The 27,339-nt window shown below is 44.1% G+C and overlaps 1 protein-coding gene across 3 annotated transcripts; it reads right to left on the bottom strand.

Annotated features, from left to right (window-relative positions):
- Positions 1–27,261, bottom strand: LOC125303290 (transcription initiation factor TFIID subunit 3-like). Of its 3 annotated transcripts, XM_048256953.1 has the most exons (8): positions 26,976–27,261; positions 26,686–26,787; positions 6,804–7,046; positions 4,848–6,682; positions 4,672–4,754; positions 2,901–3,150; positions 1,269–1,375; positions 1–1,024 (listed from the first exon to the last, which is right to left on the bottom strand). In XM_048256953.1, exons 2-8 carry the CDS (start codon positions 26,750–26,752, stop codon positions 910–912), a joined length of 2,700 nt encoding a protein of 899 aa, XP_048112910.1. In that variant the 5' UTR covers positions 26,753–26,787; positions 26,976–27,261; the 3' UTR covers positions 1–909. The 3 variants fall into 3 exon arrangements, with proteins under 3 accessions (XP_048112910.1, XP_048112909.1, XP_048112908.1); XM_048256952.1 differs by having other exon boundaries at positions 26,686–27,261; XM_048256951.1 differs by lacking the exons at positions 26,686–26,787; positions 26,976–27,261 and adding an exon at positions 7,595–8,154.
- Between the last annotated feature and the right edge of the window lie 78 nt (positions 27,262–27,339).

The raw sequence follows: 27,339 nt of genomic DNA, 5'->3' as shown, positions 1-27,339 counted from the left end.
TCAAGTTAATTTATTCATAAACTCTTTTTATAAATCTTATAAGGTTCCATCTGTAGTCTTATCCCTGCTTTAACAATCATTTGTGTCTGTCCTGTTAAAATGACTGAACAATCTTCTTGGGCACACCAATAAAAAGAAAGAAATGTATAAATGTCAAAAAACAAAACAGTCACTGCAACTTTGAGAACGGAGCAGTCAGTGCAGATTTCATTGACCAAGGATTTCAGGGATCAACTTCAGGTACATAAAGCACACAATTCATGTACACATACCCCCAAACCGTTGGTCTTTCATATTGAGGAAATTCTGGTCAAATAAAATATGCTGAAAGCATACAGAAATGTGCGAGAAAAAATAAAAATACAAACTCTCATTTCAAAAAATATACACTAATTACAAGAAAGAAAATCAGGCAAGTTAAAAAAATAATCAGCTGCTGACAATGAAACTGACAAGTCTGTTTCTCAAGAAATGGAAACTGACTTAGAGGTCTGAGTTTCCATACTGTACACACCAACCTCAGTGTCCCCTCAGTACGTATTTATATGCAATATTTCATCAATGTCAGAACAATGGTTGGCCACTGCAACAGTGAGTCTAACTGATTGATTTTCTGTTAAAGTAAATATATCGTCCTGAAAAGGAAAAGCATAATTTCTCTGGACGCCACACATCTATATTCCAAATACCCTGCTTGGCTTCCACACGGTCTCAGTTAAGGTGCTTGGTAGACAGATATTCCACATGATCAGAAACGAAGAACCCATAGTTAATCCAATTCTGAGGAGAGTAGTCTGGACAATTCTCCAAGTTCAGTTTGAAGATTTTTCTGTCTTTAACATTTCAGACTTTCCAGACAGCTAGAGCTGAAAAGGTAGAGCCTTCTATAAAACATGTCCAGCCCCAGGGTCAGTGCACTTTGTGTTTCCTTTTCTTGTGTTTTTTGTCCTTTTTCTTACTGGCACACTTGACACAGAACCACTGGACATCCTCAGGTGGGGCAGCCATTATCCCCACACAGGGCCTGTGGGCAGAGACACAGCAGAGAGGTGGACCATGAGTGACAAGGACACAGTATAGTGAGAGGTGGCAACATAGACTGGATGTTTCACATGGCATTTGACGGGCACTAAACTGATGAGCAAAACAAGCACACTATTGATATAGTTTAGTACACTCAACTATAAAAGCTCTTGTATTGTGCTATTGTATTTACACTCAACTAGAACTAGTCAAACAGTAATACATCAAAAAGTTTAAACTCTCACCAGTGGTACCAGTCATCGCAGTCATCACATCCAATCATCGGACTTCCGTCGTCAGGCTTATTGCAACCGGGACAAATCCAGATTTTGTTTCCCCATTCATCACGGATCTTAAAAAAAAAGGCACAACAAATCATGTAGGGTGAGATTTACAATTTTTGTCCATATTAACTTAATAGAACACTACTTTATTTTCCCAGTAAAACTGCATATTGCTTGAGTGTTCCTGTCCAAATAATAACAAATTTGACAGAATCATCCCTGCAAATGAATGCACTGTATCAATATCTGGGATTAAAGTGGAAAAAATAACTCTTTTTTTACAGGCCTAGGGGCCGCAACCAGGTTTGTTCAGGGGCCAGAGTGTGTGTGTGTGTTTTTGTGTGTGTGTGTGTGTGTGTGTGTGTGTGTGTGCATTAACTACATGTAAAGGCTATTTTTCTTACAATTACAGTAAATCCTTTGGGTGTGTGCAGTCCTCATGAGTTATATAGTTTCTTTAGTTTTTTGCTTGACTGATTTTATTTTTGAATATTTAGTATTATAACAACCAACCATCAAATTACAGAAAATCAATAGATAACTGAATTCTGACAGCCAATAAGATTGCGGATTTTGGCAGCCAATCAAATTACAGGCAATGTGGGGCAAGTTCGACTGGAGATCACTTTGCAGGCCAGCATTTGTGATTTGAATTTGAGACGGGCGACTACAGGTAGTCAGTAGACTGAGGTCTCTTTGTATGCATGTGTCTTCTATTGTAAAGTACTGTAGCCTAGAAATCTAGACGCGCCCCTAGCGGCCAGGGCTAGTCTAGCAACTCTCCGTTGGATTGTGAGCTCCAGAAATTGAAACTTAATCAGGCCAATGAAATCGTGTATAGAGTCGTTAGGTGGGCTTAACATAATGATTGATGGCAGAGTTGCAACGGTTTGGCTTGAATTCCCTGCTACTTGAAAACAAATCAGATGGATGTTGCTGCTGGCGAACAGTGTGACACGAGTTAAGCTTTTATTAAGTTGGCAAACGTTTGAACTAGCCAACTAGCTCCGCTGGTGGGAAACGCATGGGACTCATAGCGCTGCCGCTGTCCTATTGCGTGCAGAGGGAATTTAAAAGACAACTGATTATCCCGCCCCTCGGACTGAGCACTGCGAACGGTGAGTGTCCAAACCCTACATTTTAATGTGGGTCTGGCTCGTCAGGCTAATTGTAAAGCACTTTGGTTTTAAATGTGCTATGCAGTTATGATTTACAATACTTGCAAGTTCTAAAAGGAACTTCATAGACATAACAAAACACACACATAGCTTGTAGGGACATCACGATTTCGGTTTTAAGTTGAAAACCGTTTGAAAGTCAAAATCAAAGGTAGAATTGATGATGTAACCACCCCCCCAAAGACACATCCAGCATGCATGCCATGAGGCAAAAACTCTCTCTCTCTCATATACACACACACACACACATATAATTCCGTCACATCAACATCATTGAAGCTTGAACTTGAAATTTGAAGCTACAGCGAGTTAAAAACACATCAACCAAACTCGAAGACCCTGCTACTAAATTAAATCAAATCGAGGATTTGGAGAATCGCAACACCTTTAATAGTTTGAGATACACAGAACTCACCACATAGGCGCTGACGGTCTCCGTGACGACGCTGCACACAGGTGTCCTCAGGGAGCTGCCCTGTGAGAGAACGGAAGGAGGAGGCACTGCAGCTGCAGGCCCAGCTGCCACAGCTAGAGAAGGAGCTGGAGCAAGCAGGGGTGCCGCAGGAGAGAACATCGGGGCCGGAGGCTGTGTTGCTTTCACACTCTGCGTCTTGGCCATGGAGACTTTAGGGACTTCAGAGTTGGGGGCAACCTTGCTGATGACACTGGAGTGAGGGGGGAGGGCATGGTTAAAGGATACCCCACATACCGATATACAGATGCATCTTTCCAAATGTTTGTCTTTTTCAAGAATTTCTGAGCGGGATTCTCACAATGTGGTTGAGGAACTAAATGTGATCTATTCTAGAATTGAGGTTTCTTCACACAATCTACACATACTGTCCTGATACAGGGTTACATCTTGCTATCTGTTGATTTGGTGTTCAGTGCCTCATCCTGCGCTGCTAAAGATTAGTCCACTTGTGATACCCTTCTGTCCAGTACACACATAAAAACATAAATCCTACATAATATCACAACTATAAGCAATGCAGCCAGTGCAACTGCAATGGGGCCCTGAGTCAGGAGCGGCCCACGGTATGCTACTGTGCCTCTACACAGTAGAGAAGCATTTCAAAACAAGACCAATAGCTACAAAGCTTCATATATTAAAGGGAAACTTGGCAGGATTAGCTATATTTCCCCCTCTGCTGGAGAAATTGTGCATTATGCTATTTCAAACTGTGGAAAAAAGTAATGATAAAGCACATGGATTTCTTTACAAGCTAGCGAAACAGGCAAAACAATGTGGATGTTACAAGGTAAGAAACACGATTTAAAATGAGTTTCTTGTTTCTCACTTCTCTTTCTGGGGCGGTAGTCTCAATGTTGCAAGGTTGGTTTTCTGCCTGGGAATGCTAGGGGCAGCGGGGAAAGTCACCATTTTCACCGGAACAGGTCATTTAACCATCCAAATGATTTCTAAACGGGTTTATTACGTTGAAATACAGTAGTTGCCAAGTACCCCTTTAAAAACACTGTATATGTTTCATCCGTAATATTCAAACTATAGTCATAACCAATGTTGATACTGTTTGGAGTAGTCCATCATCCAGTTCCATAGTCTACACTACAAAAAAATAAAATCTAACCAAGTGTTAGATCAGAAAATCTATTTGGTATTATTTAAATATGAAGAGACTTACCCAACACTCTCTCGAAAACCATTTTTACTTAATTTAAGAAGACTTTGACTCATTTTAAGAAGTCTTACCCAGACAAATTTGCGTAATGCACTGGCAGCCAAATTTGCCTGATTTCATGATGAGACATCGTAAAAATGAGTCAAACTCTTCTGAAATTACGAATGATTTTATGAGAGAATGCTAGGTAAGTCTCTTTATACCGAAAACAATACCACCTAGATTGTTTGATCTTGATATAAAATTACGGTAATAACACGTGGTTAGATGTTATTAGATAAGCCTTTTTTGCAGTGTAATTGCAAAGGTGGGGAAAATCTGTGTGTTTTATCTGTGCACATCACAACAGAGTGGTGTTAGCTGCAGCAAACATGCCTAGACCTAGGAAGCAGGAGAGCAGCTACAAGAAAAGAGAAATATCAAAAAATTACCCCACTGTCAAGTTACTAAACTGTTTTTTTCTCACACCCCTGATACGGTTATTTTAAGAACAGCAAGCATTTAGCCATCAAAACATATTTGAAAACATGGCATGGGACTCACATTTTGTCCTGGCCTGTCCCGACCCTGAGTGTGAGCCGGGGGATGACAGGAGATGGGACAGCAGCCGGAGGCACCACCTTCACCTGCAAAGGCACAAGAGTCTGGTGAGGTACGAGACACAAGATGACTAGTAGCTGCCTACAATATACGGTATCTGTTTATAATCAGCACATTACCTTTTCAAGCTTCAGTCTCTCTTTCTCCTTTTCTCTCTTTTCTTTTTCTCTCTCTTTCTCCTTCTTCTTTTCCTCCTTTTCTCTCTCCTTCTCCTTAGCCCTTTCTCTTTCCTTTTCTTTTTCCCTCTTCTTCTTCTTCTCCTTCTTGTCTTTCTTTTTGTCCTTCTCCTTGCCTTTGCTGTCCCGATCAGACAGAATGGGTGGGAGTGGCGGCAGCACAGAGGGAACCCGTAAACAGCTGGATGGGCTGAAGAGTGACATGGGGACATCAACCTGACCAAATGGAGTGAGGGCTGCAGACAGCTTCTTGCCCTCTCTCCCCCAGTCTTTGCCCTTATCTCGCTTGTCTTTATCTTTCTTGCTCTTTTCCTTGTCCTTCTTCTTGTCTTTATGCCTTTCCTTGTCTTTCCTGAAGCTGCTTTCAGTTCCATCTTTGGACTTTGATTTCAAGGACATCTCAGGGCCTACGAGATCCCGAATCTTGAAATGCTCTCGAAGGTCATCTTCCCTGAGAGAAAAGTCCTTCCAGGGAATTTTAGCCTCTTTAAGGAACTCCTTGCTCTTGTCTTTGTCTTTGTTTGTTGCCTTATCCCGATTCTTCTCTTTCATTTTGCCTTTGTCCCTTTCTTTGTCTTTCTCCTTTGGCTTCTCTTTCTCTTTCTTTTTTAGTTTGGTTTTTAGCTCTTTCTTTAGCTTCTTCTTCACATCAGCCGATGCCACCATCTTGTGCTTGTCCTCAAACACCTTCATCAGAGGCTCTGGTGTGGGAGGTGAGGCTGACGGGGACGACAGATATGAGTCATTCAATGGTGATCCAGAAGGACCTCTCTGGTTTGCTTTGCGAATTACTTCATTGATGGAGTCGTCCATGGTCCACATGCTTCCCGGGACACCACTCATTGAGAACGGCGTTGACGTGTCTCTCTCATAGCAGACATTTGTTCCCATCTTGGTCTTGGGCGTTGCTGGCTCCATGATGGTCAGTCGACTGGGGCTGGAGATGCTGTCACTCTCTGAATCAGAAGCTGAGGTGTAGGCGAAAGGGTCCGGCTCTTGTTCTGCACAAGCCCTGGCGATCACAGCATCGATGGAGTCATCAATGGTGTTGTCCGGTGGCTCTGGCTTCCTGAGGTGTGCTTCTTCAAGCTGCCTGTCTAACTCCAAGTTCTGCTGTCGCACATGAACATTTTCCTTCCCCATCCTCTCACTCAGAGTGGCTAGGGTAGTCCTCTGCAGGGGCTCGCCCTTCTCAGGAGTGTGTGCAGCTTTCTCTGAGCCAGACTTGGAACTCTTTGGACTTTTGGGACTTATAGCCTGGCCTGGCGACTTCTTTTCCTTTGAAAATGCTTTAGGTGAGCATATGGGACTCCCTGCTGAGGGCCCAACACCAGCCCCTTTAGGTGATCTTGTCCTTTGCCTACCAGGTGATGAAACGTTTGGCTTCCTGTGCTGAGCACAAGAAGCCTTGTGATCTGAGTGTCTCGGAATCATAGGCAGGGGTCTAAAGCCTGTATTTGGTAATGGTGTCTCAGGTGATGATGCTAAAGATACCATACTATCCATCATAGAGAATGGCACATGCTGGGGGTTAAGAGAACTGAGGGGCTCCCTCGGCTCCCCTGCCCACTCTGGGCTGAAGCCAGATTGAAGCCTTGGCCTCTTGCTGGCCATCATACCTATACTGGCATCAGGACTCAACATGGGCCTCTTCAGTGGGTGATTCTCATCACTGACTGCTTCTTCTTCTCCCAGGTCCTCCTCTTCCTCATCCAAAGGAACTTGCATAGCCTCAGCTGATGTTCCCATGTCTGTCAGGACCCTTTCCTCCTCCTCTTCTGAGATGCAGAGGGAGAGAAAGAAAGACATGGGATAAAGAAATAGAATATAGAATGCTTTTTTCCAATTGTCTTCACCCCCCACCCCAACAGGTTTGACTGAAATCAGTTGAAGCCTTACCCTCCTGCAAAGAGACCAGTGGAGGCATGTAATCTGGTATGTACTCCTTCCTTTCCTCCTTATCCTGTGCTTCTGATTGTGGGAACTGCAACACATTGTTCTTACTGACAGGGAAGAGGGGTGTTTGATGGGCAAAACCAACAGGCTCCAAGTTGTGGACATAATCCTCCAATTCACTGAGACTGACGCCCAACAATCTGAAGGCTTGACCAACATCATCCAGCACAGGATCTGTCCTTCCATCTGAAAGCAAACAGCTCTTGTAGATTTGCACTCCCAGTCTACAACAGCTAATTACTGCCAAATAGTAATCCTATGGGATGTGATAAAATTATACCAATCAAAAACGTTGTGCTGTTACTGTAATATTCCAAACCTCTCGTTTGTCATTTCTACTTCTAAAAGACATGTGTGCATAAACTTAGTTATTCTTGGTCTGGTCTAGGCTACAGAGCCCAGGTAACTTCATTAGCTCTTTGGACACTCCCCTTTGTTGACATCTGATCACTACGCACACTGTTGAGAATCTAGCATGATGACAGTTATTCGTAATTCATTGCGTCATCTAAATATCTAATAGTTGCAGATGATGACACTGCGATATGCTATAAGACACTTCACTGAAATAGACTGCAGTAAAGTGGTGTTGGAACTCTAACCCACAAGTTTGAGTGCGACTGTACTGAGGCCTTACCACGGGAGAGTTGCTGATAGTTGTGATTAGATGTAGCCTATGTCAAAAGTTCACCTTGTTGATACTACGTTACACAAGGTCTGGGGACGTTACTCACAGAGTTCAGAATAACGGTGGCAACCTCTTGCCAGCTGCTGAATATATCGGTCTAGTACATCGGAAAGAAGATCACATGCTGTTAGCTGAACTGCGTCCCAGCCTAGAGCTTGACAGATCTGCGCCACGGACACACGCAGCAGAGAGCGGACATAACTGTCACACATTTCGTTGACTCCTTCAGAGGTTTAGTCCATGCAATTCATAGTTGAAATCATAAGCCTGATCGTCTTAATAGGTGCAACAGGGTGTTCTCGTTACATTTCTATTATGTTTAACTGTTGACATCTACATGCATGTTCCAGCTGAGGCGATTGACAGGACCGCCATCTTGTTCCCCACGACAGACACTTTCTCTTCTTCCAGCTGGCCGACCTACGAAAATGACTAGCAACTTAACGTTACCGCCACCATTTGGATTGGAGTATTAACGCATGATCCAGACAGTGTTGACACCACATGCTACCTACTGTAGATACGGAGGTGTCAAGATAATTTTTGGAATCAGAAAACGTGCACTCATTTTATAGTCCGGTGGACAGCCCATAGAGCCCCATTGGGGACCCAGAAATGTTGAGTACACCAAAGTTTTATGATGGAAATATATGGGTTCAGCATGCAGACACTGCCAGATGCTAATTTGCATATGTTGGGCAATTTGTGTAATTGAGCTAATTAGCTAAATTAGCATAATAGCCTATATTGATAATATTATAAGAGCTGCTTGGCCAAAATGGACAATGTTAGTATGTTTTTAGGGGTTACTGGAGATGCTGAATCCATATCTGACATTTTCAAGATTCAAAATCACTATTTAAACTTGGTTTGGTCACATTTTACCTCATTAAGCTGATTTTGCTGAGTTTTTTTTTTGGTACAATTTAGACAGATTTTTTTGGAGGATAGGGCTGTAGTTTATACACCAACCTAACAATTCGATTAAGTACACGATTTTTGACCCACGGTTTGATACGAACCTCAATTTTTTTCTTTTTTTTTGGAGGGGGGGGGGGCTAGCCATTTCAATAGCCTACCTTAGAACACCAGAGGATTACAATGTAATATATCTGTATTATTTTATATCCTGATATAAAAAGAGAGAATACTGAATGTCTGATATTTATGACAGCACACTTTATGCAGATTAGCCTATAGCTTAGGCCTACTATTTCTATTACAACTCTACCACATTCAGCTGTCTGGTTAAAGCCTGGAAATATTGTAAACAAAGTAGCATAGTTGGCTAGCTTATCCTAGTCTACTGATTGGACTGTTCAGTTTCCTCATGTGTGTTTAAGGTAATACTGTTCTCCTTGGGACAAGCCTTTTGGGAAACATTGGTATTGAGATGATCATTCAGTTCTCCTAGAATCCCCAGCGTGAAACATTGTGGGAATCTCAAGCACAGTCCAGCACGCTGGCGTTGCACAGCTCCCCCAACAAGCCATTGCCATCCTCGGCGCGGGCGTTTTCCACATTCAGTCCAGCAATTAGTCTCTGACACTGCCACACAGCAGGTGGGGTGCACACACCGCTAAGAGCCCTACTCACCCCTGGGAACTACAACCACCAGGCCCAATGCGGGGCGTGCTAGCAGTCACCTGGTCTGTCACCTCTGGGCCCCAGCTCCCTTCAGAGAACGCCTCAGGTCGCACCTCGCACTGTGCACCACCGCAGCGCTCCTGCGGGGCCTAGCCTCCACTGCCACAGACTCCCCGCACTGAGCACCCGTAACTGGCACTGCACCTCCGATGCTCCACTGGCCGCCTCGCCAGTTCCATCGCGAAGGGACCACGCCGCTAATCAGGCTACAGCTACCGGCGCATGCCCTCCTCCTGCTGCCTTGTCGCAGAGCCGCCACGATCGCCAAGGCCAGGACCTTCTCTCTGCCCGTGCCATCGGATTTCACACAACAAACTTTTTCCCCTTATTTTTCTAAAGAGCAACGGCGAACAGGCCGACTCGAACAGGCTCCGCCAACCGTCGTCCTCAAGGCACCACCTCCTTGCCGCTCCACCTCTGCTCTGCTCCGCAGCCAGGGCCACCGCCAACTCCGACCTAAAGCTGCCTGGTGGGGCCAGGGGCTCAAGGTCTTCTCGGTGAAGTTGGGGCCCAGGCTGGCGCCACTACCTTATTTTTCCAAGGCCGCTTCCTCAGGCCGCTCTCCCAGTCAGCGTGAAGTCCTTCTCCGCTGTGGCCACTGCATCAAAACCCTCTTCAGGCAAGCATTTCTCCCGTAAACAGGCCCAAGCGACGGCTAGTCTCCTCCTGCGGCTTCTACTGAAGGCCTCTGTAAGCTTCTTAGTACCCCTTACAAGGGTTCTCTTCTGATCCTTTTGCTTGGGCCTCCACCTAGCGGTGAGCATGGACAGATTATGAACTTTCGGGCCCCTGGGCCCAGATGTATTAAGGGCCCCCCACTAATTGTCGCATATGTGGAAGGAAGGTTTGGGGGTCCTTCCTCAGAAATGTTTTAATTTGTTTGATGTGATTTCTTGTATTCTGGTGCATTTTGGGGATTGCCAATACTAAATTCTACCAGATTCATAGCCTACATCCTGATGTGTATATATTGAGGCAATGATTTCATGCAAAGGTTTGGGCTTCAGGGCCCCCTGACCCCTTGGGCCGGGCCCGGTAGGCCCGTGCAGTAATTCATCCCTGGCGGTGAGGTCTCCCAATCCCGGCTCCTCCAGCACTGAAGAGACTGTCTCCTACAGAACGCAACTTGCTCCTCCATGGAAAACGTGCCCATCTACAGGTGCTGCTTTGGAAAGCAGCAGACCGTCCTGATCCACCGGCTGTGGATATCACCGCATTTGGAGGGAGTTAGAAGACAGGTACTGTATGAAGAAAGGAGAGGAACTTGCATACCCTCGATTCAAGTCCTGTTGCTCCTCCTCATTTGTTAGATGTTATCAGTTGTAACTGCAAAGCTGGGTTAAAACTGTGTATACATGTATCTAGAAAGTGCAGCTGTGCAGCTGCAGGCCTGGCCTGTACTAATTATTGTTTCTGCAAAGGCAGTGATGTTACATGTGGCAATATATAGGGACAGGGATGAAGAGTCTGGAGAAGATGGCGACAGGACAACGGATGAGGACAGTGAGGAGTAGTAGAGGCTAGTTCTTCCCTTTGTTACTCAATTGTGAGTCACAGCAGAGGGCCAGTGAATAGCTATTTCCAAAATTATTGTGGAATTCAGAAATAACTTGAGGATCCAAATTATTCCTAAACACTGAACATTTTTATCGCCCAAAAAATCCGTCTAAAAAGCCCCCCAAAAAACTCAGCAAAATCAGCTTAATGAGAGTAAAAACGTGACCAAACCAAGTTTAAATAGTGATTTTGAATCTTGAAAATGTCAGATATGGACTCAGCATCTCCAGTAACCCCTAAAAACATACTAACATTGTCCATTTTGGCCAAGCAGCTCTTATAATATGATCTAAGTATAATGTAAGGTGATTATGCTAATTTATGCTAATTAGCTCAATTACACAAATTGCCCGACATATGCAAATTAGCATCCAGCAGTTTCTGCATGCTGGGAACCCATACTATATATTTCCATCATAAAACTTTGGTGTACTCAACATTTCCGGGTTCACCTTTCTGTCCACTGGATTATTACTAAATTGTGTGCTTATTTTAATCGTGCTCACGTTTTACTAAATGATGTGCACGTTTTACTAAATTTAATAAAATGAGCGTACTATTTAGTAAAACTTGCGCACAATTTACTAAATTGAGAACACAATTTACTAAGAATCCAGAATAATGCATGGAAGATAATTGGTGCTGACTTATGCCAAGCAGACACAGTGATGTTGACCTGATTTTAGGCCAGAATCAGGTGGATCTAACAGACTTTTGAATCTTGTCTGTACTATTTGTTGTGTAATCTGAGCAGGCTCACAACTACAGCCCGACCGATAAATTGGTGAGCTGATATCTGCCGTAACATTACGTCCAACAGTAAAATAATGTTATCTATTGACAGTAGCTAGTTAGCCACAATGATAGCATTAGCTAATGCCATTGTTTGTCTAGGGCAGTGTTTCTCAAAGTGTGATCCGGGACCACTGGTGGTCCGCAAGCTATCCCAAGTGGTCCGCGAGCAGACGTAGTAAAATATAATATAGATGAGTTGTTTGCAATATTTAACTAACTTGTATGTAAATCCAAACAGTTCTGACACTTGTAACCTTGTAGCTTTGCCAGTTTAAATTATATGAATCCTCTGACACAATAAGCAAGGTGCAAAGCACCTTTATGTCTAAACCTCACTCCTGATCCGGGTCAGCACCAATGCCTTGTGTTGATTAACATGGCTCAGCCCTGCACTCACCCTGCAAACAGCAGCACCTTCGGCGTTGAGCTTGCTAACAATCAAGCTTAAACCCCAGGCTGCTGGCTCTCTAGCACAACTCTTAAGGCGTTGGGAAGTTTACAACATACTGCACAGATATTTACTGTACCAGCTAGCTACAGTTACACAACTGAAATAGGCCTATAAGCAGACATTGGGGGGTGTCCTCACTTTGGCCAATTTGTCCTCCTTTTATAGACAACTTATCCTCCCTATCTATCTGGTTGGTGGTCACCCTATAGTTCTGCTACATTATAGCACACATGTAGCCGTTACTTCCCCTTTTAAACACAAATTATGACTATCCACTGGTCTTGTATTTCTGCACAGAACCACATGAAGTGGAACAAATAGGAGTCGAAAAAAGTGTTTTAGCCTACATTCAGAATCAAGAAATAGACATCTGGCAGTATTTTTCAGCTGTGTGTGTCAAGTGCTCCTTTTGTGAGACAGAAGGCAAAACTGAATATCCCTCCTGCATATCCTGTGGGCTTTTGCGGGCGAGAGCGCGACTAAAAATGACACATTATTGCGGGCGAGAGCGGGACTAAAAATGACACATTATTGCGGGAGCAGGACAGATGTTGCAGGAGCAGAACTGAAAAATCTGTCCCGTACAGACCTCTACTTTCTGGCTCACTCTTTCACCGTCTCCTCTTCTTTCCCTGCTTTTTTCAGAGGCAAGTCTGCCTTTCCTCTCTGTAACCTATTCAGATGGTTTCTCCTGTAAAAAAAAAAAAAAAAAAAAATAGCTTAAGTTTGTGGCCTAGTTTTTGATGAAAGCATATGCTACGCTGGATTTAGACTCGGTTAATGAAAAATGTAGGTAATCTATCCATGAATACATTTAAGCATAGTAAATTAAATACAGCATTCCCAAATCTTTTAAAAATGTAGGTTAGGCTTAACACCTTCTCTCCTTCTCTTTGCGTGTGACCTCACCTTACCTTTCCAAGAGTTAGTTTGTTACAATCTGTCACTGATATTTATATGTGAGTACATTTGACATCTTTGCATATCTTTGCATATCTTTCTCGCTGAGGTTTCGTCGCTGATGAAGCAGATAGTGTTAATTTTGTCACCTATTTTTAATTTAGTCTTAGTCTTGTGACGAAATGTCCTTTTTAGTCTTTGTCATATTTAGTCATTCAAATGTCATTTTTGTTAGTCAAGTTTTAGTCGACTAAAAGTCTCGATCATTTTAGTCTAGTTTTAGTCAAAAGAAAAACTAAAGGTATCTTAGTCAGTTTTAGTCAACACATTTTTAGTCTTTTTTTTTTATAACAAATTATTTCTGATTACCATTTGAGTCAAATAGTGTTTCACACATCTCAATTTTCCAACAATATTTGTGTCCACAGGGCTACTCGTCTGTTATAATTACTCATTCTGATTTTTTTTGTCAGTCAGTATGTTTACATGCATAGGTAAGTCGATCTACAGTTATAGTTCGGGCTGGGATTTGACCATAGACAGTAAAAGATTTGACTGGACCACTGTCATATTCGTGAGACCAGTGTTTCTCAAAGTGTGGTCCGGGGGATCACTGGTGGTCCATAAGCTATCCCAAGTAGTCCATGAGCAGGCGTGGTAAAATATAATATAGATGAGTTGTTTGCAATATTGAACCAACTTGTATGTAAAAACAGTTCTGCAACACTGTCTATGTAAGATATGCCAGTTTAAATCATACAGTATGAATCCACACAATAAGCAAAGTGCAAAGACAATAAGCAAGGTGGTTCAGTGAGTAGGCCTATTGTGTAGACTAATTATAGGCTACTGTTGAAGTAGGTCTAATCTTTTTTTTTTTTTTAGCTAGGGTTAGTTGTAAGTGGTCCTGAAACTGAAAAAGTTTGAGAAACACTGTCATAGGCCAAAGTATTAATGTTTTACTCGCATCCAAAGCATATGCCTGTGTAGGGCAGGCTTGCCGGGCCCTCAACACAGCAGCGGTTCTCCAGGTATACGCTGGGGAGAGCATGAGGTTGGCCACTGAAGTGGAGGAGCCTTCGGCTCCAACCCTGGAGTGGCGGAAGGCCCTGGACCTCTCGCTGCGAGCGTCGAGGTGTGCTGCTCTGGCGCAGGGCAGGGCAATGGGCCATTTGGTGGTGCTGGTGCGCCACATGTGGCTTACGCTGTCACAGCTGCCGGACAGGGAGAAGATCCCCTTACTTGATGCGCCTCCGACCCCCTTGGGGTTGTTCGGGCCGACGATGACCAGCATGAGGGAGCGTTTTGAGGCAACCCAGAAAAGTGCGGAGGCGCTGAAGAGCTTTCTGCCTCGGCAAGAAGGGATCTCCCGCCCCACCGCACAGGCGCCGACAATGGCCACGCACCATGTGCGGGCAAGACGCGAGTGTGCGCCACACCCACAGCGGCAGCAACAGCAGCAGCAGAAGCAGAGGCCGCCTGGGCAACAGAGGGGCATCTACCCGCCGCGGCAGGACGGGCAGTCAAGGCGAGGCTAGAAGCGGGGCAGGGAGCGGTCTGCTTCACGCCCAGCCCCCACCGGCCAGCCTCAGGCGAGCTGACTGTTGGGATGGTCACGGGAGGTTGGCGAGCCGTTCCCCAAGTGCGCCAGGGTTCTCCAAAGTGACAGTTCATGCGCAGTTGCGCTGTTTTGTTCACAAGCACTTGTTAATAAAAAAATAAGAAAAATCATCAATCAATAATCATGATGAGGCACGGCGAAGCCCGCTCCGGATGTGGATGCCCCGCCTGGAGTGGGTCAGCCTGGGTTAAGCCCGCGGTCGCTGTGTCTGGCGAACCACATTGCGGATTGGCGGAAGTGCACAAACTCCCAATGGGTTCTCCATACAATGGAGCACAGGTACGAACTACAGTTTGCCCGTGCTCCTCCCGTCTTCATGGGTGTCAGGCGGATAAGGGTCTCGCCCATACGCGCCCTGGCGTGGGGGATTGGATGGTCACGATAGACTTGAAAGACGCATATTTTCATGTTCCGATTCATCCTTGCCACAGGAAATACCTGCGCTTTGCGTTCGAGGTCGAGGTGTGGGAGTTTAAGGTTTTATGTTTTGGGCTGGCTCTAGCGCCTTCACCAAGGTTGTTCGGGAAGCCTTAGCCCCTCTCAGGAGGCGAGGTATTCGCATATTGAATTATTTGGACGACTGGGTCTTACTGGCAGACTCCAGGGCCCTTTTTAGAACTGCATGTAGTCAAGACGCTTGGCCATCTCGAACGGCTAGTTTCCAGGTGAATTGGGCAAAGAGCCGACTCGTGCCCGCGCAGGTAATCCCCTAGGACTGGAGTTCGATGCGGTGGGCATGACAGTGACATTGTCTCAGGCACGTCGGGCAGGCCTTCAGCACTGCATCAGCGTTTTTCGCCGAGACGCTATGGTCACCGTGCGCCAATGTCAGCGCCTTCTGGGGCTAATGGCGGCGGCTTCGCATTCGGTTCCCCTTCGCCTCCTGCCTGCGGGATCTCCAAGTATGGTGTTCAGCGCTCCTCGCTCATCCTGTCAGGGACAGGCACAAGCGCGTTCGAATGGATCGGACATGCTGGAGAGCTCTTGCTTATTGGCGTACCCCCGAGAACCTCTCAGTCGGAGCCCCGCTGGGGAGAGTAGCCCACCGGCAAGTGGTGACTACGGATGCCAGCCTCCTTGGCTGGGGAGGAGTGTGCGACGGGCGATCGATCAGGGGGACATGGAACAGGCAGCTACAGCATTTGCACATAAATGCTCTGGAGCTCTTGACGGTGTACCTTGCACTCAAGCATTTTCGCCTACTTATAGCAGGGCGTCATGTGTTGGTGAGGACGGACAACACTGCGACGGTGGCATACATCAATCGCCAGGGGGGCATTAGTTCGCCGCAGCTATGTCACCTAGCGAAGAGATTGCTACTGTGGGCGAGGTGTCATCTCCTCTCAGTCCGCCCAGTTCATGTGATGGGCAAGCAGAACGGGGCGGCGGATATGCTGTCGAGAGGCCCTTTGTCGCATCGAGAGTGGCGCCTCCATCCGCAAGTAGTGGAGGGGGTGTGGCAGCGCTTTAGGAGGGCGTAGGTCGATCTGCCACTGCCCGAAGTGGTTTGCGCTGACGGAGAGCGATGCTCCGCTGGGGTAGACGCTCTGGCCCACGAATTCCGTCTTAGAGAGGGTGAGGAGAGGCAAACACAAGACTATCCTGATAGCCCCTCATTGGCCAGATCAGATATGGTTTCCGGAGCTAATGGCTCTACTGCACGGCGAGACGTGGAAGCTCCCGGCCCTCAAAGATATGTTGTCCCAGCCGGACATGGCGATTTGGCACCCGGAGCCGGAGGGATGGCAGCTGGCGGCTTGACCCCTGAGAGGCTGAGGCTACTTAGCGCAGGGTTGCCACTCTCGGTGGTGGAAACCATACAGAGTGCCAGAGCCTTGTCAACCGGCTCACTATATTCCCTAAAATGGAAAGTGTTTGTGGACTGGTGTTGGGAGAGAGCACTCCATGCCTTTACATGCCCAATCGAGGAGATTCTGGTGTTCCTGCAGCATCTTTTTGACCTGGGGCGTGCCCCGTCCACGCTAAAAGTTTACTTGGCAGTCATATCGGCTTGTCATATGGGTTGGGCGGGGATGTCGCCTGGAGATCACCCCCTCGTGTCGCGATTTCTCAGAGGGGCACAGGCATCAGACCTCCACGCTCGGTCACAGTTCCACCTTGGGACCTGGCCTTGGTGCTGAAGGCTCTGGTGGGAGCGCTGTTTTAGCCAATGGCGCGGACCGAACTGAAATGGCTGTCCTATAAGACGGCGCTATTGCTCGCGCTGACCTCGGTGAAGCGAGTGGGTGACCTCACAGCATTATCGGTTAACCCAGCCTGCATGCAATTCGCAGTGGATGACTCGAAAGTCTTCCACCCTAATCCCTTTTATCAGCCAAAGATTCTGTCTTCCTCGGCGAGCTCGAGGGTGATCGAGCTGCCCGCTTTTGGCCCAGAGGCCCAGCAGGAAGAGCCATGGCTTTGTAGCCTGCCGGTGAGGGCTCTGAGAGTCTACACGGGAAGGACGAGTGCGCTACGGGAGACTGAGCAGCTGTTTGTCTGTTTTGGTGCACAAGCGCTAGGGAAACCCCTCTCTAAATAGAGGCTCTCCCATTGGATCGTGGAGGCTATAGCAGCGGCTTATGAGGTGGCAGGAGCCGGGCGACCTAAGGGTGCACTCCACCAGAGGGGTGCGGGCGTCCTGGGCTGCCTGGAAGGAGGCCGCGCTCGAGGATATATGTAGGTCTGCCAGCTGGAAGACGGGCAAAACATTTGCGCGTTACTACAGCCTGAACACCGCGAGTGCGTCTGTGGCTTTTCAGTGTTGTCAGTGGCATGTGATCGGTGACATAGCCTCAGGTGCGGTGACATAGCCTCAGAGGTTGCTCGGCTATGCAAAGGGAACCCGGCTGGACTCAAGAGAAGGCCACGGTCAGGACATGGTGGCCCCGACACATTTTGGTGTGTGTTGAGTGGGACAGGTGGTCTGGGGGCTGCGGCAGGTGATATCGAGCCAAGGCTGGCCCATGGAGGCTCGCTGTAGCATTTACACGGGTCAGGACCGAGTTGGCCCCGTTTTTGCCCATTGGCATTTGGTGTGTGACTGAGTGGGGACAGGTGGTCTGGGCTGTGTTTCTAGTGAAGAGAACACCGACAGCCCCTATCCGTCCAGTCTTGGAGCATGTGGGCGCTTCAGAATGGGGAGACTGTTATTTGCTCCAACAGACTTGGCCAGGACTTCGATACGTGAGCGTGGAATGATAGGCGCCTGTTCTCCTTCAGAGAACTGTGGTTATGTTCATAACCTTTACGTTTTCTGGGTCCGAGTCAACATTTATGACGTTAACGTTAGCTAAATTACAGTAGCTAACGTGATCTGACAATGCTAGCTTGTACTAGCAAGGATAAAAACATCTTAAAAGATTGCTAAGCCATCAATTTCACATCTCCAAATCAGAATCATTTAACAATATGCTTTGGGACTCACCTGATAACGAATAACTTGGCACTTTAGATCCAACTGGCTTCAGCCCTTGTCATCTCATATGACGAGTCCTTCTGGCTCTGTAGGACTAACATCTCTGGCATGACTAGAATCTATAGTATCTTTAATTTTGACAAACCTGTAACCTTATACAGACCGTAATTGTATGCATTTTCTGGTCTCTACAGTCCATCTGTCTTGCAAATAAAGTTACAAGCATAGACTGTATAAAATAATGATAATGTTTGCTCACACCACGTTTTGCTTGAAAGGTGCACAGACCTGCCCACTCCATTTCAAATTCAAACAGCCATCAACTGGACTGCCACCCAGTGTTGCCTATAAATTTAACAAAATGCCACATTCATCCTCTCACTTGCCAACAGGTTCGTTATAGGTTCACCCAGGCTAAAGTTTGTAACGTTTTCCCAACCGCTCAACTAATAAACATAAGCTAGGCTACAAACACAATGGGGGGGACTTCTACAGCCAGGTTGTTTATTCAACAACCTGGCTGTAGAAGTGCAATGGATCCCCTGACATCATTGCCTTCAGGAGAATCTCCTTACCGCCATAGAAATGAATGGATCCCCTGACATCATTGCCTTCAGGAGAATCTCCTTACCGCCAAACTCATGCAGATCATCATTGTAAACAGCTCAGCAGACTTCTGAATTCTCACACTATGAGGACATTCATTACTTTTTGCAATGTCCGGTACAGCATCAATTTCTGTGATTACCCTGTCAATTAGCACTCTAGACATGTCCAACATATTGTCTGTGAGTGACTCTTGATCATTCAGCTTAGAAAGTAGTTGCATGACTAACATAGTCACCAGACTGGTGTAGCCTAATCATCTGGGGCCGTATTCACAAAGAATTAGCCTGACGTAGTCATACTCAATTCTAGTCAGAATATGAGTCTGATACTGCTCCATTGGGACGTAATTATGGGGCGTGTTTCAACCGATACAGGGGGGGAATGCCTTTGCACTCAATTGGATAGACCTAACCAATCAGAGCAACAAAATAGCTTACCGTGAGGTGTAGGAAGAAAACACACAAACCATCCTTCTTCTCCTATATCCCCTCCGTTTTTAAAAATAATTCTGTTGAACAGTGATATGCTACAAACATGTTAAACAGCTGGGAAAGGCTGTCGCAAATCCCTCGAACAGGTGGTCAATCAGAGATTTTAAACGGAACATGTCGCAATGCAACAGCGCTGTTTTCCCTTGATGAAAGTGAAACCACGAGTTTTCCCACATCTCAACTTTGGCCACAGTTTTCAGAAATAATTGTTTTCAGTGATACAACATCATTAAATAATATGAATTTTCAATATGGGATCTTAAAAGCCATGTATCCTTCTAGCCACAGCGTTTGTGTTGCAAACATAAGCCTAATCTAAGCGTGTTCAGATGACGTGATAGACCAGGCGCTGTTGCTCACCTGTCCATCATCGTAAAGCCTGATTTGATTGGTCCGCCCGATATAGGGCGAGCATACTTCCACCACAATGAAGCAATGCCAGACCGAACTTCCCGACCTCAGTTGTGGGCGGGACTAAGTTTGGAATGGCACCCAGGTTAACAAAGAATTTTAAGGCTAAAAGTAGCTCCTAACTGGCGAATTTAGGAGCAACTCCTAAAAATAATGGGCGTGTCACTCCTAACTTTAGGACTCCTACTTTTTTTCACTAAAAGTAATTCACGAAGCATTTTAGACCTAAAAGTAGCACCTCAGTCTGGGACAGCTTAAAAGAAGTTGAGAAGACTCCTAACTCACTAAGACCTATTCACAAACCCTTTTTGTGGCATTTCACATTGCGATGTTTTGAAATGCGTATGCGGCTAGCTTCCAATCGCGAGGGAACAATTTTGCATTGTAGGCATAAAAGGGATGCAATAACGCCACCAACAACAACCAAAACTACTACATTGTCAACATGTAAATTAAATGTAATGTTTCATTGTGAATCAAATTAAAATGTTCTCCTCTTTGCAAACGTAGGCATATAGGCTATGGTGACAGGTTAATTTAATAATGCAAAGATACTGGATCAATCCGCATGTTTCATTAGGCTACTAGGCTATTTGTTTTGCCTTACTCTTGATTCATTTAGGCTAGGCCTTTTTATTCAGTTATTCATCATCTTCCGTCCTTGTGTAGCGCACGCATTCTCAGACCTGTCACTCATCATCGTAAGGGAGGTGTTTGGAATCATTCCCGCGTTACAATCATCAGCCAATCAAGGTGGTCACTTCAGTCAAGCTCGTGCATGAGTAATGACGTCATCCATAGCAACGAAGACTCACTCTTAGTTTAGGAGTTGTCATTTTTCCTTACTAAGATTAGGTCTGAAAGGCTTTGTGAATAACCTTTAAGATAAAACTCCTAGCTAAAATCTTTTAGTGCGATTTAGGAGTACTCCTAGTGGTAAGATAAAAGGCTTTGTGAATACGGCCCCCGAGGTGGAATCCATTTGGTTCAGTGAAGGATAAAGGGAATCCATAACAATATCCTCTCTCACTGAAAGCTGCATCGGATCACCTGAAGAAGGTCTGCTAAAGAGACGATTAGTAAATGGCTGTGGGTCCATGACTTACCATGACTGTGGTAAGAACTTGTAATGTGCTCTGTATTTGTTAAGGAGATATCGAGACACCATAGGATACTATTTCATTCAAGAAATGCAAAACATTGGGGCAAGACACTGAGGATGAAGCATGTTGGAAAACTCCCACATCCATATTCCAAGGTGATATGGGATGTTGAATTAGGGTAGCCTACCATACGTGCGGATTTAGGCTGGACTGTCCGGATTTTAAACGCCCTGTCTGGCGTCCAGCGCATCCTCAAGCCGGACGCTCATTTGTCCTCCTTTTTGGGCCTAAAGAGCTCTGCTCTAGAACTTAACTATGCAATTGCATAGGGCTCGACAAGTTAATCAAAGCCCCCTGAATGTTGAAGCAAGGAAGGAAAAAAATGCTTCACTGTCTCCTCAGCATATACCTGAACAAATTGTCTGACAATATCTTTTTTGGGGAATTTGCCACTCTGTCCCATGTTTAAAAGTAGAGAATCAGAGGCAAACTTTGTGGCCACCATTCCTTTTTGGTCCTTAAGGTAAAGATGGTGAATCAGATTACTAAGATTGTGGGAGAGTGAGCTCAGTCTCTCATCACACAGCAATATCTCTAGTCTATCCCCGACTGAGTTAAGATCCTGAGTGGGTGAGAGAACAATCCTCATTCTGGTCATCCAGCTCAGTAGAGATGGTGTTTACAATGTTGATGACCAACTTGCGAGAGATAGAAGAGGGCTCATGTTCATCCATGTCAACATGTTGCACAGGAGGTGCTTCAGTGCACTAAGGCTTAGGATTGCACCAGGTAAGACCTCAGACCTCAATTTTGACAATTTGTTTTTGGATGCAGTGGATGAGTAGGAATTCAGCTTTTGTGGGTCTTCCCTTAACTGGACCCCTTAACTCGTCCTCTCCAATGTCGTCGATTATTGCATGGACTACAATATGCCTCTTATCATTTGGAGGTCCTCTGAATTATCCACATCAACAGATTGCGCGAGTTCCTCTTGAATGAAACCAAGCACCTTGCTAATGGCTTCTTCGTTGTCTTTGTCCTCAGGTTTGAAGTGTGCAAGGTGGTATTTTCTCCTGAAGCTTTGGAATGTTTTGCCAGTGTTGGACCAGATTGTCACATTAGCGTCTTCATTTGCTTGACAGATGCTATGTGAAGGTTCTATACCCTTATCAATGTATTCTTTCATGTCAGAGCATGGGCTTGCTGGAGTGTCAGTGGAGTCTGTGGCTTCCAGAAGTTTCTGCACCACATCAGTCACTTCTATGACTAAATCAGAAGCAGCATTCCTAGCCATATGGGGAGAAATGTGTGGGTCTGCCTTGGATATGAAAGCACCAGCCACTTTGTGTGAATCTAGAGAGTCCACCAAACTTCTGACAGCGAGCACTAAAACATCACTCACAAGCTTTGTGGCTTTACTTTTAAACTCATCCTCTGAGAGTTTCTGGCTCTGGTTTCATCAGTGTAATCCTCATCACCAAGTCTCTGAATAGGTGACTCATAGGGGGCAAAAAAGGCTTCCAGCTGCAATATATTTTTGTCTTCAGTTGAGACAGCTGGTTGTCACACTCCTCTTTTTCACCTATCATCTCGTCTTTATATGCAAACCTTACTCAGAACGTCTTTGGTGGTGTCCGTGTGCTCATCTGGGGGTTGCTCACACTCACCAATGGAATTTAGCTCTTCTTACACCCACATGCAAACACACACACATAAAGACACACACACACATGCATGCATACACATAAAATCACACACACACATAAACACATAAACACACAGACACTCTCCATTACCTCCCCAATACACACACTAACCCCATTACCCCCTCCACACACACGCACAGAAGCACACATACAAAAGTAAACTCACACATACACACACTCATTTACATTCACATGAGTTCACACAAGAGTACTGTATGGGATGGAGTAGGAGATGGAGACAAATTTACAAGCATGATTTATTTTTGCGGAGAGAATGTGCAGGACTGAGCGGCGGTCTTATGTTGCACCGCTATGCAGTACATGGCGCTAAATGCATATAGCATCTTTCAACTGTCTAAAAGAGGCCACAAGGGCTTAAAATGGTATAAATAATGGGACAGCACATTTTGACATACAATACCTTGATGATGTTGCTATACTAATATGAGTTTAAGACTGTTTTTTTGTTATTATTATTTCAGGCTTACTTTTTTTCGTGGCCTAGGCACTTGACAGCACTGCCTGATTTGAACATGAGAGGTAACTGTCAAATAATTTGTCAAAACAGTATAATTTAGCAAAACCTTAAATGAATGTACCAAAATCTAACACATTGCTCAGAATTTATTGTTTAGAATTACTTTAAGAATTGTTTAGAGTTGCCAAGGGTTCGTAGTTGGCAGTTGCAAGTCTAAGGACATATTTCCAAGACCAACACTTTTGAATAAACTGGCCAAGGACTTGCACAGTTGAATGATGTCTTTAATAAGGCTGCAGAACCATAGATGACTGAATTAAACCACCCAAACATAAACAGTTATAGTATGTTCTAATTTCTTGGGAGTTGGAGGCTTCCATTATCTTGAGCTTCCATTTACTTTTTAATGTGATTATAGTGTTCAATATTCAAACATTTTTTGTCCACTTTATACAATTTGCTAGAGTTGATCTTCACACCAAGCTTCACAAGATTGAAAAAAAAAATTTGTGCCTGTTATAGGCAATAAAAATGAGCATCAAAGTTACCAAACATTTATGCATTGAAGCTAAACATGGTGTATGGAGTTGAGACCTTCATCAAAAAATGCATCATTTTACCACTGGGGGGAGGTGCAAAACAACCCAAACAATTTGGGCAAAAACTCACTTGTCATGTGCTGGCCTTATAGAAGTGGTTTTTATGTCTGATATCTTGGGAGATTTCAAGGAGGGTACATGACAACTTATCTGGTCAAACTGTGTTTGCGGCTTGTAATTCAGCACCTTAATAGCTAAACAGGAAGTGAGCTCATATCTCTGCTAATGACATATACCATACACATATGATATGAAACTATATGATAGTTTTGGGGTCTTCAAAAAGTGTCACAAGACTCATCTGTTTACATTGGATTTAACAAATGAACTCTCCTTACAGAATCTCAATTTGTATAGTTTATGGTTATTATTCTGTTCAATTCTATTTAGTCTATTATAAACAGTGTTGGTCAAGTTACTTGGAAAAAGTAATTAGTTACTGATTACTTATCCAAGAAAGTAATCTAGTTACTTTACTGATTACTTATTTTCAAAAGTAATTAGTTACTTTACTAATTACTTTACTTAGTTACTTTACAAAAACACACTAGCTATACACAACCTGAATACGCTTTTTTAAAACTTGGTTTTATTAGTTTCAATCTTAACTTTTTGGTGTGTATACTCCTTCATTCGAATAGATGTAAATAAAATACAGCAAAAAAAAAAATATTAAAACCAAAGTCTATTAACATTTACATCTTTTAACAGTTGCAGTGCAGAGAGGAGTAATACATTTACCAAAACAGAAAATGCTGTTGCATGCCACATTTAGGCTGTTCTAATGTCAAGAAGAGTATGTGTTTGAACTGTGTCTGCAGTGCCGCTGCTGGCTATTTTGGTGCCCACAGCAGAACTGTTAGTTTAAAATATATCTTAAGAAATACTACTAATTTGATGCAGTTTAACTCATTTATAAATGGTGCACTGTCACTTTAAGAGCATCTACACAACTCTCATAATGATCAGCTCCATTCAAATATAAGCCTATGGCTAGTCCACAAACTCCACATTTGGCACTATATTAGCAATAGTCATGATATTAAGTTGGTATAAACAGGTAGCTAGACATTTTCTGTTTGCAATTAAAAGTGATGGCCTATATGAGCCTGGTAGCACCTACCTGAGTGGAATGTGTTTCAATCGGCATAGGCTACTGTGCTTCATGTAAATGCTTAGTTTAAGGCAGAGGTTCTCAAACTTTTTCTTTCATTCCCCACTTTGATCAAGGGGGCCTTTTCGAGCCCCACCTGTCCCTCATCGCTCTTAGAAAGTGGTAGGTCAAGCTTAAAATTGTCAAATGTATTGAAATAATGACAAGTTCTAAATATATCCTCTTCAGCAGAGTTAAAATCAGCTGGTGCTGCAGATATAATAATAAATAAATACATAATGTGCCATTGTAAATTAAACACACATATTTCTGTTTTCCAGCAACATATTAGGAAGCATAGGCCAATATTTTACAGCATTGTACAATATATTCAATGAAATACCAACATGCTGCATTAAATGGATCCATAATCCAGTCATACTGAGCACTGCTGGTTGGGAAATATTTTTGAAATAAACTTTGCAGGGATGTGATGTAGGCCTACTGTTTAATACATGGGATCACAAGAGTGGCTCCCGAAGCAGACGTTTCAGCGATTTCACTCAGATTCTCAAAGGCATACTGTTGCGATCGAGGCGCCTTTCCCATACCTCAAGTTTTTTGGTCAATGCAGTAATTTTATCTGCTAGGTGAGGTAGGTGCTTGTCTTTGCCTTGTAACTAGAGATTTAAAACTCATTGAGCTTTCCAAATATATCGCAAAGATAGGCCAGCTTCAAGAAATGTTCATTAGTAAACGTGCTTGCAGATTCAAACATGCGCTCACGCTGCCTTGACACGAGCGCTTCCCTACAGTATGAATAACACAGTGCGTCCATTGTGCATCGGGTGCTACCTGGGAATAGGCTACAGATAAAAAAAAAATTTAAAAAATCCTGTTTTTCGCGCCCTACCTGGCATGTCACCGCGACCCAGTAGAGAAACGCTGGTTTAAGGGAAACGAATTATTGAAGACTTCAACACTCACCAGCCCCATTACAAAAAGGCAAAGACCACATTATATTTTTGCCCATTTTCCAAATCACAGTGAATGCAGCCAGAATATTATAATGCCCTGGCTCCTGTTATAACGGGCCAGTAGGCTACAGGGAACCCGCGACGTCCTCTATTTTCACCTGTTGCTGCAGCCATCATGTCGGGATCTGGGGGTGTCTCAATGAGTTTCACATTCCTGTGCCGGCTTGCTAGGTGCTTGCTCAGATTTGAGGTGGAATTTTTCGCTGTAGACAACATTTTTCTTCCAAGAAGAGTGTACAGCGTTAATGTTTTTTCTTAATGTCTGAACTGGAATTAATTAAATGCTCCATGTTCGCGCTCTCTCCTGCACTCCATGTCTTGCACACGTGTGTCTGTTGTTTACATCTATATCTTGCAGCTATAGCCTACATCATTGTCAGGAGTTAGTCTCACAAAATCCATATGGCAAAATCCCAAATTCTTTTACTGTCTATGGCAAAATCACGGTTTAGTAACGCAGGCTGCTTGCAGGAAAGTAAAAGTAATCTAATTACTGTTTTTGCAATTGTAATCCCTTACTCATTACTTGAAAAAGTAATTGGATTACAATAACGCGTTACTTCTAACGTGTTACTGCCCATCACTGATTATAAATATTGCTATTTTTTATTTAATGTATGACTTTACTTTTAACAGTATATTTTAATGTTAATGTAATGTTCACTGAGATCATTGTAAGTCACTTTTGACACAAGTGTCTGTAAACTATAAACACCTTGACAACAGACTAGATTGGAATCGAACCTCAGAGGTTGTCTACAGGATGGAGACTACTGGATCAAACTTGTTTTTTTATGTGGGCTGAAATATGTTTAATTTTCCCAGTCTGTTGTTGCAAATGCAATCTGTATCTGAGCAGTGACAACAAACTAAATGGCAGGCTCTGTAGGGACTGCTCTGGAACTCCTGGAGCTGGTTGTTGAGAGAACCATGTCTCACCAACTGGTGTCTCACCAACTGGTGAGACAGCAGTGATTTCAGTTGGAGGCTCTTTTAAGTCCACAGGGTAACAAGGACTTCTACAGGAAGTGAGCCCTGCTCACAACACACAACGCCCCCCTGGGACCAACCGGAGAGGAGACTTCTGCACAATGCAAATTCTACTCTAATTTGCATAGCTAGAGATATATCTTAATTTTTTCTTAATTTTATTTTTTGCTTTTTACATGGTAGTATGGTAGTTAGAATGGTTATTTATTTGTTCAGTGTGTTTCTACGTACCTTGTCTGTTTTGTGTAAATAATGTGTGTTTGGCTATCCATTTAAATTGCTGCTGCAACACCAACATTTCCCCTTGAGGATTAATGAAGTTTCTCGGTCTCTCTGTTGACACATATTTAGATTAAGGCAACATATTCTTGACCCATCAGATCTACATCTACATTTTATATGGACCTGTATATCAATCTTTTACACTGTTACAATACAATTAAGCTCGCTTCTTATGTGTAAATTTGTGTTGACAATGAAAAATGTCTTGTAAGCCAGAAAATTGTTTCAGGTGGGTATACTTTGACAATCTTCTGTACTTGCTCCTGCCACTCTCTAATTTTAGTCCAACCTAATAACAAATGAGTCACAGGTTAATAATGAATTTTACACTGGCCTTTCTTTTCCTTTGACCTAGCCTGGGAATACCCCGGCGAATTTGGATTTGCTCTCAATTCTAATAAAGATAAGGTTGGTGCTAACAAGGCTACTCTTGACCCGAAGGCGGATCCAAAGTCACTTGTGTTGCCATTTATTGCTAACGGAAGCAGTAAAAGAACAGATAGTTTTTAAATCAACAAAAGCATGTGCTGAAGGCTCTTTTATACAACACAATTAAAGAAGTCTGGTGTAGCCACTAATGAGAAATTCTCCTCCCAAAAACAA

The sequence above is a fragment of the Alosa alosa genome, chromosome 11 (genome assembly GCF_017589495.1).
Source record: "Alosa alosa isolate M-15738 ecotype Scorff River chromosome 11, AALO_Geno_1.1, whole genome shotgun sequence".
Lineage (NCBI taxonomy): Eukaryota > Metazoa > Chordata > Actinopteri > Clupeiformes > Clupeidae > Alosa > Alosa alosa.
This window is presented reverse-complemented; position numbering and strand designations above follow the sequence as displayed.